Source organism: Mycetomoellerius zeteki, unplaced genomic scaffold (genome assembly GCF_001594055.1).
Source record: "Mycetomoellerius zeteki isolate Tzet28-1 unplaced genomic scaffold, Tzet1.0 scaffold113, whole genome shotgun sequence".
In the NCBI taxonomy this organism is placed as follows: domain Eukaryota; kingdom Metazoa; phylum Arthropoda; class Insecta; order Hymenoptera; family Formicidae; genus Mycetomoellerius; species Mycetomoellerius zeteki.
The window spans coordinates 1,094,422-1,105,397 of NW_017256051.1; the positions used below are offsets into that span (position 1 = coordinate 1,094,422).

General features: G+C 31.3%; 1 protein-coding gene across 1 annotated transcript in view; it reads right to left on the reverse strand.

Moving 5' to 3' along the window:
• Positions 1-1,820: 1,820 nt before the first annotated feature.
• The window catches only part of LOC108727954 (glycine receptor subunit alpha-2), a 15,985-nt gene continuing 6,829 nt past the window's right edge, over positions 1,821-10,976 (reverse strand). Inside the window, exons 2-9 of the mRNA XM_018456278.1 lie at positions 9,570-9,753; positions 9,235-9,464; positions 8,203-8,285; positions 7,605-7,760; positions 3,945-4,100; positions 3,687-3,852; positions 3,407-3,596; positions 1,821-2,544 (exon numbers count right to left, since the gene is read on the reverse strand). Of these exons, the coding sequence (XP_018311780.1) occupies positions 2,275-2,544; positions 3,407-3,596; positions 3,687-3,852; positions 3,945-4,100; positions 7,605-7,760; positions 8,203-8,285; positions 9,235-9,464; positions 9,570-9,753 (1,435 nt within the window). The 3' untranslated portion in view covers positions 1,821-2,274. The remainder of the gene's footprint in view (positions 2,545-3,406; positions 3,597-3,686; positions 3,853-3,944; positions 4,101-7,604; positions 7,761-8,202; positions 8,286-9,234; positions 9,465-9,569; positions 9,754-10,976) is intronic.

Here is a 10,976-nt window from a genome sequence, read left to right on the forward strand (position 1 = left end):
AAGTTGTATCTGTATTGCGTTGTTGATAGAAAAAAGGCATGAGATACTCTTTAATTGAAAGACAGGCCTACTAATCGAAAGGCCTGTGAAAATGTCTTACTACGAAAGTATGAATCAGCGTATAGCAACATAGATAGCGTATATATTTATATATATAAAATGATATTATTTATTGACTTTTCTTTTTTTATGTGTGTGCGTCGATTTTTCCGGGTACAGATCAAAACGCGAAGGTTGAAGGTTGATTTGCATTCGACTATCGCATGTCGCGTCGCATAAAATGACACCTATTCTCATTACTCATTAACGTTCCAGTCAACATGAGCATTAATTATATTACATCTATGTTATAGTTTCGCATTCAACAATGTAAATGTAATATAACACATGTCACTACATTACATTTACATTGTTGCGAAATTATATAAATATAATGTAAATGATGCTTGGTGTTGATTGAGAAATCGACCATCCACATCTGCATTTATGAATTAGTTAGGTAAATCGATTATCCAGACTAACATTCACATTAAATTTGATGGTATATATGTCGCAATGAAGAAACGACTGGTTTGATGTACATAAATAAATATAAAAAGAACAACACCGCCATTTTGTATAAGAGATGATCAAGTATTTATATATTACACACACATATACGCGCATGCGTATATAGCGTTATATATATGTATAAAGCTATTTTATATTTATATTATATAATTATATAATAATTAAATATAATTCTTATATTTGTATAATATAAGAGAGCCCGCCCCGAGACGAAACATTCATAACAAGTGTGTGATAATATTTGTAAAACTGGTATTCAATAAACAATTTTATGTTCTTTACAAAATCTTGCCTTGCAGCTTGCGTGTACATTGCGAATGGAAATGGGAGCATACTTATATCCCAAAATCAACGATATTATTAAAGTAATACAATTGAATTCTTTTCTTGGTAAATGTTCCGATTAGGGGACCCCCCCCCCAATGACCTTGACTTTTACCCTTTTCTTTAATCATTCTTCTATTCTGTTACATCCAGAAGACTCCATGATTCTTTTTTATCACGAAAATGTTATGTCGTTAGAATTTGTTAAATAAACCAACACAGAAAACTCGTGAGAAAAGAGATAACTCAAATGAAATGAATGGCAATTCCAGTCCTGTTTGAACAGAAGTTTCAAATTATACGAAAGATCAGAGGTCTTGATAGATCTAATTATTCTTGGGAAGTCGAATATTGCCCCCATATGGAACTTGCGAATCGAACGCAGGAAAGAAGAGAACTCAGAATTCGGAAAGAAGTAAACCAGAATTAAATTCCAAAACGTCTTCTTCGAAGAAAATTTTACTCGAAATATACAGGGTGTACCCGACTTACGGAATCGTCTCTCATGAGCAGGTAGAGCGGACTGAACTAATTGTAAGTCGAAAAGTCCTTTATCATTTTGCAAGTATACGACTTTGTTAAGTATAGGACCGCAATGGATGGGAGAGAGAACTTGAATAAAATGGTAAATATAGGACTGCAACGAGAGGAAGAGGAGCACGAATAAGATGGTAAATATTGAATCGTAACGGGTGGGAAAGAGAACTGCGTATTATGGGTTAAAGGAAGAGGACAACAGATTGGGAAAAGAACGGAACGAATAGGAGAAAGAAAGAACAAAACTCTTCCCCACAGATTCCTTGCCAAGCGATGCACTTGCTCCTCGGATCCAGCGTCTGTGACGCACTTCCCCCTCCCTTAACCTACACACACAATTGTAGAATGTTACAATTTTGCATTCTTAATATTTTCTATAAAATTGTTTGTCTCAGTTCCATCTTAATTACTGCTGTTTCAAATTTCGTTATTCGAAGAATGTATTCATCAAGCTAAACTTGAACTTTGCTCAGTTGAACTTTGCTATGCTTAATGCTTTTAATTTCTACATCTTATGATTGGTATTTTTTGTGCTGCTTCTCTACTTCATATTTGCTATTTAGTCACAAGTGTAGGAAATGAAAATATACTATTAACAAATTTTATGTTATATATTTTTGCTAACAATCTGCCTACAAAATTTGTCTTACAAAATCTGTTTTTGACAGATTTAGCTGTTTCGACTAAGTCCCAAAATACAACAGGTATAATATATCTACCAATCATACTCGATCATTTTCTTCATGTGACTGTGATTGATCAATATCTTACGGATTAGCTTATTATTGTGTTTCGAGACTTAGAATACGAAGGTTCGATTAAAATTGATCACACAGTGCAATTTCAGATCCATATAAAAGACCAATAGAGAATATTGAATATGATAAATGATACAGGAAATACTATTCTACTGCGTTTATCGATCCATTGAGCGATCTGTTGAGGTGTCATTGTTGTGAAATTGTGTAACTTAGCTAAAGTTGGCCTGCGTGTAAATGGTTTAGCTGGCGGGGGGGTGGTACTGTCGATGGTTGTGATGCTACCAACGGAATAATCTGGATCTTTATCCTCTTCTATCTTTACTGATGGGATGTTCAGCGCGCTCGGAAAACTCTGGAAATAACGAAAATTACGATCAATTCTAAAGGTGATTCAAAATAAATACTTGTCCTTGCACGGATATATTCTTGAGCATATTCTGAGACGATCGTTTCTTTAAACAAAAATTTGTCCAGAACTTAATTTTTAAGTTATAACAAAAAACAATTAACATATCAGCCTACAGAATGCAAATCGCGAATCACTTTTATAGCGAGTGTTTATGTGAGACGCCCGCTGTGATCAGCTATCATAAACACACGCGCGCGCGCGCGTGCGAAAGATATTGGCTACATTTACACCGTGCGTTTAGTCCGCGACCTATATGATAGGTGTCTTTGTTTAACCTACAGGATAAACAAGGACATCTATTGTATAGGCCGCGGCCTAAATGCACGGTGTAAACGTAGCCATTCTCTCTCTCTCTCTCTCTCTCTCTCTCCCCCCCCTCTCGCTACTCACTTTAATTATGTTAGCTTTAAATACTTAATTATTTGCTACCTTATCTACTAATGCTTCTGATAAAAGACATCGGAAAGATTTTTGCAAAAATGAACAGTTAGACAAAGGTATTGCACGAATCCTACAAGAATATTCGCATATTGAATTTTAAGAAAAAGTAGCACTTTTCGGTAATTATACAGTTTAGCCCCCGCTACCTCAAATATCAATGAAATTATATATGCAGTTTTCTCTGCTATAGCATTCTGCTGTGTGATAAACATGAAAATGATTTTATTTAAGATTCTTGAAATACGATAATCTTTACCTGAAAAGCTACTTATTTCTTTCCAAAAATAATATTTTTCAGTATAATTTACGTTATTTACGATGTTAAAGATATAGCTTTAATATAATTATTTAATCAGCGACTCACATGTACGGTGAGATAATTCTGACTTGTGAAATCTTGATCGTTGTTCGTACTCGCATTGTCTAACGACGACCATGATCGGGATCGTTCTAAACCGGTTGTATTCTTCTGAAATTGTTTTCTTGCTAATCGTGGCGTTAGAGTTGATTTAAGAATGTATTTGCTGTTAACTTTTTTCAACGGTACGTTTTTTCTGTACAAATATAATACATATCCTTAAATAATTTATATCGAATGATAAATGAAGCTGTAAGCATTAAATTTCGATGAAAATGTTACATACTTCCTCCTGTATATGGTGTTGACAAAGGCAAATTCGACCATTGCCGCAAACAAAAATATTGTACAACCCAAGAACCAAATTTCACTCGCTTTTATATAAGAGACCTTCGGTAACGAATTTTCAACTTTCGATGCGAGTGTCATAAATGCTAAAATAGTATTTGTGCCTGAAAGCATAAATCTCATATAAATATATTATACATATATATATTACATGTATTATCATTTAATGTTAACAAGACATGCAAATATATTTTACCTAAAACTATTCGTGGTGCGCTCGCATCTTGATGTAACCAAAAAGACACCCATGAAACCACAACAATCAATATAGATGGTATGTAATAATCCATCATAAAGAATCCCATTTCACGGGCTAATTTAAATGTAATATTTATCGAACTGAAATTGCCGGCTGCAATCATTATGCCATTTATTTTAATGACAATTAAATTCAATAGTATTTTTATTTTCTTATTACATTCAACATTTTATTTCTTTATTAGATCAAACGTTAAGGAGATCTTAAAGTCGTCTGTTTTACCGATTATTTTTCAAATAAGTATTTTTCTAACTATCATTATATACAGATTAAAAAATTCTTTTCCACAGTTAAAATAAACGATAATGTAGTCCAAACTGGTCGACTTTATGTCAAAAATGAAAAAAAGTTAGTAAATTACAGTTTTGTTGTCGGCTTCTGATGTCGACTCGCAACAAATATTTGCTTTATATACGAGTTTTATGCTTTGTACGCATAAAACAATCTTGGTTTAAACTAGGGATTACATGAACAGACAATATTGTGTTCTTAGAATTAGACTTAGGCATCTAATATAAAAAAATTAGTTAAAAAATTTGTACGTATATATGAGTACGACATAGATGTAGTAGTGTGTAGTGATGTTTCAATGACATATAAATCATATGTGTTAAGTCTTATTAAATCGGTAATACAAACGGCTTTAGGATCCCCTTAAGGGGACGACGTGAGCATCCCAAATTTTTCTGATTTTTGAAAAAAGATAGTGTAAGATATGTTACTGGATCCTTACTTGTGTTCTGTTTTTTTTGTTCATCTCTATGACCTTTTTGTGAGAGAGCACGGTTATTGGTAAGTTGCAAAAATGAGCTGTAGTGGATACCCATTATTTGATTAATGTCAATCAGAAAGAGAGATTGTATGTTTTTAGGATAAAAACGTGGATGTGAAAGTAGGAGGATTCTGTCAAAAAAGCTGGCAATGATGCCTTTTTATGTTAGATTGAATGATTTGAATGAAAATTTAAATATTTGAAAGGATTGGTAGGCTTCTTGTATAGATTAAAATAATTTTTCTATCATCCACTATCATCTTTACAGCTAAAAAATTAATGCTATCGTTCTCACTCATATCCATAGTGAATTATATTCTTTCATAGTAAGAATTGAACTTTTCTAAAATTTTTCATTTATTTGATTTTTTTAACTCTAGCAATATATCGTCGACGTATCAATTATGTGCTCTATGCCGTTCTGTAGATTGTGTGTGAGTATTCAAGGCTTGTTCGTATGTAATACAATCTAATGTTTGCCAATAAATATCATTCCGTAATTTGGAGGATAGGAATAGAAGCTTAAAGATTTTATGGGAAATCTGGATTATTTGTGATTCAGTGAAGTGGATGCGTTCTTTAATCAGGATAAGGCCAGTTTTTTATGGAAAATGTTCTTTTAATTTACGAGTTCCTAGTGGTCTTTGAATTAAAGGAACTTTGGAATATTATCCCTACAGTGTTTCAAATAGGACAAATTTGATAGTTTTTTGGACGAAGGAAGATTAAGTTTGCTGAAAGTATTTACATACTTTAGCAATGATATTCTCCTTGTGGAGGTATTTAACAAACTTTTGAGACTTCCACGCGAATTTTCTATACAAAAGCTACGTTTCGCGGGTTATCTGCGTGTCCAAATCTATTACTAAAATGCCAATATTTTGCAAATATTGCAGTTCACTTCATCAGGACGGAAAGCAGTCTGATACTGAGCTGCTCCTCCAAGAGCTTCCCTTTATACGCTGTTTAGAAGTTAAAATATGGTTTGAATTATAAAGTGAGACGGAAAGATTACCGGAGATTGTTACCTTCCTATTTTAACGGGCCGTTCCCCCATATAACACAGAGTTCAAACTCTCACTTTTGTTACCCCCTACCCTTTCCAGTTTTCGATGTGCTCTCAGTTAAGATGTCCTGTCTCTTATATATTTATTATTACAAGTGACTTCCATCATCAACTCGACGCACCAACAAATCTTTAAAAAAAAGAATAATAAAAATTTCGGACAATCATCGTGTAGCACAAGTACAATGAAATTTTTAACTTTTTTATAATAACGAGAATAAAATGTAATCAATATTACGCAAATCTATGTAATAGAATTTGCGACTTCTTGTGACATGATAATAATCAAGGAACTGATAACAGATACAAATAAAGGAGTAATTATTTCCGTTAGAGATGATTAGAGAGTTATAAGTCAATAAATTCGATCTACAAAATTGATGAAGATACGAGTGGTAATATATATCTACATGAAAGTTGACATATACCTACGTGATTTAATATTGTAATTTTAACAAACTCAGGATTAATGTTTTTTTTGTAAATTATTGCAACGTTTCGTCATCGTGATACTGATGATGACCTGATAGAGTTCGAAACGTTTATATATACTTTTATGAATTTTATATGTAACGGAATTAAATAGATTTTCTACGAAAAAGTTATTAGTATTTTTTTACTTAAAAGAGAGAAAAAAATAAATTACATTATAAAATTATTATTAATTAAAAAAAATTAATATGAGGATAACTATAACTGCGAGGATTCGATTTCACGTTTATCAGAAAAAGTACAACCGTGCACCTCAGGATTAATGTTTTTTTGTAAATTATTGCAACGTTTCGTCATCGTGATAGCTATGCCGCTTAACTATGTTGTTTCTTGCTTACCGACGCACAATCCCTTACAGCGCGAAATATTAGAACGTTGCAGCAATGTTACTTTGAAAGATTGCAATATTTCATAAAACATTGTTGCAATATTGTAGCAGCATTCCTATATCAGCTAAAATAAAATATTGCTGCAATATTCTGCGACTGAGCGCGAGCGTGGCGTAGCACACTAGTCTGCTATATACTAGAGATCCCGGATTCGATTTCCTGCAGAACCGAAAAATTTTCGTACGCTCAGCTATACTTGCCTTGGAAACTTCTCTATCAATTTGTCATTTGGAATCGACATTAAACTGTAGGTCCCATATGACTGTGTACAACCAGCGTACGCACCACAGGCATAAAGAAGTCACCACGCTCGACCACGGGTAATAGAACTAAGAAGAAGAATTCTGCGATATTGCCGCGATATTAAGAGAAACATTACATTGCTGCAATATTTCAATAATTAATCCATTTTTATTAATTGCTAAAATATTATTGCTTAGCATCATATTTTAAAACGTACGTTAAAGTTATGATAAAAAAACATTTGAGGGCCTAGAAAGCACCCGAGAGAAAGAGCTTGGGAATCTCCAGGAGATTCGCTTATTCATTCTGTATACGCCTTCTTATAAACCTCCTAGATGTTTTTTTCTTACAAAATGCACGTTCATTTCATAACGTATTTGCCTTTTGAATTATAATATTGCAGCAATATATTACAATATTTCCTACAAAGTATTAAAATTGCAATATTTTACAATATTGTTGCAATATTTCCAATATAATATTTAAATTTCAATATTGCAGCAATATTGCTACAATTTTTATAACATTGCGCACTATTAAAATATTGCTGCAACAGTATTGTTGCAATATTTCGTGCTGTAGAAGGTTGGTAAAACAGACAACTTTAGGATTCCCTTAAATTGAGTGTACTTTACCAAAATGCCCATAATGATATTGCGATGGGGTATAAGATTTTCCGGAGCGATTAACCCACGTGTCCACGAGTTTATATTCTGTTAGATATAAATTATCCGCGATGACAATCGGATCTTCATCCCAGTCTAGCACCATTTCGTTCACATTGTGAGTCCCTTTAGAAAGAAACATTTGTTCTGCTCGTGTTTCTTTGCATTTTTCTTACATTCAAATTGATTTTTATTGACATTTCCGTTGTTCAGACTTTTTATATTTTTATATTTTATACGTGTAACTATATATATATATTTATATACATATATAGTTACAGTGTGTAATTTATTTTCATATTTATAGAATAGAAAAATTATATACCAAAAAGCTATTATATATAATGCATTAAAAATAAATATAATAAAATTAATAATAAATTATTCAGATAATGACATAAATAATACAATTTAAAAATCATTGTACAATAATTATTATTAATAATTATTAATGATAAGCGATAATCTCTAAGGGAATAGATCGATATGTGAATAACATAAATAGAGAGCTTCCTTATTCGAGCTAATTATAAGCTGGATCTTGATACTTAATAAATTGATAACTTACAGCTTTCAAACACCAGCGGACATTCTTGCACGTCGAATGGAAACTTCTCTAATCGAAGGCCGCAGTTGAGAGTAGTTTCCAATCTAAAATTTAAATGAGCATTAAGTAATCGATCTGTCGTTGGTCAGTTATGTTGAAAATTAGTACACAAAGCAAAATATGAAAAAAATTGATCCGGAATAAAATTCGTCCGGATGCATCTCTAACCCAGGATTGGAAACGTTATTTCATAAGAGTAATCGTTACTTTTTATTAAAAAAATTATTGTTCCTAATTTATTAAAAATTATTCGTTACTATAATTTAAAAAAATAATTCATTACCATTACCGTTACTTAGAAAGTAACGAGTCATTACTTTTTTCATTACTTTTTTGTAATGTTAAAGTAGGATATTATATTACATTTAAAAATTGCATTATTTAATAATCCATATTAGTTGTAAAAATCATTATTAAAATTTCAAATTTTAAGCTAGTTTACAGCAAACATTTCTTTATATTAAATTTTTTTATATTAAACTTATATCTAATAAATTTTCGATAATTCTTTATGTTAATATTTTTATTTTTTTTAATATATGCTTATTTTTATTAAAGCAAATTGTAATTTACATAAACGTAGATTTTATTAAAAATTTTTATAAAACACTTTTTAAACATTAATGATGTTAAGAGTGCATTTTAGTATTCACTGCCAATATTGAAAATTTATAATTCACGTTAATACATATATTATGTATACTACAAATTTTCGGTATTGACAGTGACTATCAGAATGCATTCTAACAATAAGATATGAAGTACAAAATGTTTTTCTATGTTTAAATTTTTATTAAAATTAAATAATACGATTTATTAAATAGATATGTATAAAAATAATAAAGAATTAAAATAATGATAAAAATAACGACTGAATTCCTTACGGTCGTTCTAAAAATGTAACGAAAATGATAACCGCGTTACAAATAATAACGCGTTACTTACCAATCCTGCTCATACCGCACAATTCTTCGAGATTAAATATTAAAATACCTAGTGTTTAATATGACCATGCCGTAAGAACTGATAGAGATGAATAGATCTTTGACGCCATTTCCCATTACCGCTGAGGTACGCTCATTCGCAATGTACACGGTAGGCGTCCAAATTAGTTTATGAGCGTTCTGGCCACCATATATTTGAGTTAAATAAGGAGCTATATCCGTGAATTTAAGCCGTTTATCCAAATATCGAAACTGCATCATTAAATGCACATCAAATTGCTGTAATATAACGTTTATTTCTTTTCTATTAGCATTTCTCGACGATGCTTAATATATGCATTACCTGTAAGACATAACTAAGTATAAGTAAAATTATGCAGATACCAGAGTTTTGGCCATGTTGGACCTTATTGTGTAGATAAAAGCTTTGGTGTAAATTTTGATCGGATCCGTTTCATTAATTACTCCGGGTGGCCTGACCATCTTATCGTAACGGCATTCATTTACCAGTTCTTGCAGAAGTTCCGTTTGCGTCATGGAACTACCAAATGATGGGCAATTTCCTGATCTACATGTAATAAATATATTAAATTCACTTCAATTATAAGATATTAATTCTATTCTATTTATATAAACCTAATGAAGGACCTAGCAGGATAGGTATGTGTATGCTGCCCCGGCATTTTTATCTGGTCGAGATTTTTACCATAAGTTAGCAGCGAATGCAAGAATGAATTTCGCAAAATATTATATCTGAAAAAAAATTTTTTATAGGGTTAAAATTGAAAATCGATGAAACGAATTTTCTCTTTAATGGATGAACCGATTTTGACGAAAAAAATATGTTTATTGGTGCGATGTTTAAAAAAAATTATGAAAATTTTTTTCGAAAAGAACCGATTGAAAAAAATTTCCAAAGTTTTTAATATTTTCTTTTAATAGGATGTAGTTGAGACACTACTACCACTAACTTTTTACTAAAATATTACTTTTACTAAAATGATAATACCTAGTGTAATATGCGTAACCGAATCTGCAACACCCGGTTAATCGTACACCGCACGCTCAATCTCTTCATTTTTTTTAAACTATGTACTACCTTTCCGATCGTTTTGAAAATTAAATATGTTATCGCAAATAATTAAATTTATTTACAGATTCTACTAGGATAAGATGGTACATCTCGAATGGATGTCTATTGAGGATCAAAATTTAATTTGTAATATTATTTCAGTAGTTTAGTTGCGTTTGTAAAAAGTGCGAAGAAATTTCGGCGCGTAGTGAATAATGCTACAAATCGTATGTATGCAAGTATATATATAATAAGCAATTAAGATTTAGCTTCGACCAGCATTAGGCCTAATTCATATTATTATTATTGAGTTTTCATGCGTTGGTCTTATGAGATTTAATAATTTGTTTAAATATGTTATACTAGATAAGTTGAAGATCATTTTAGTAAAAAATGGTAATAGTGTCTCAAGTCCTATTAAATCCTATTAAAAGAAAATATTAAAAACTTTGGAAATTTTTTCAATCGGTTTTTTTCGAAAAAAGTTTTCATAATTTTTTTTAAACATCGCACCAATAAACATATTTTTTTCGTCAAAATCGGTTCATCCATTAAAGAGAAAATTCGTTTCATCGATTTTCAATTTTAACCCTATAAAAAATTTTTTTTCAGATATAATATTTTGCGAAATTCATTCGCTGCTAACTTATGGTAAAAATCTCGACCAGATAAATGCAGGGGCAGCATATACACAGGGCTGGGTAATCATTTAAAATGCC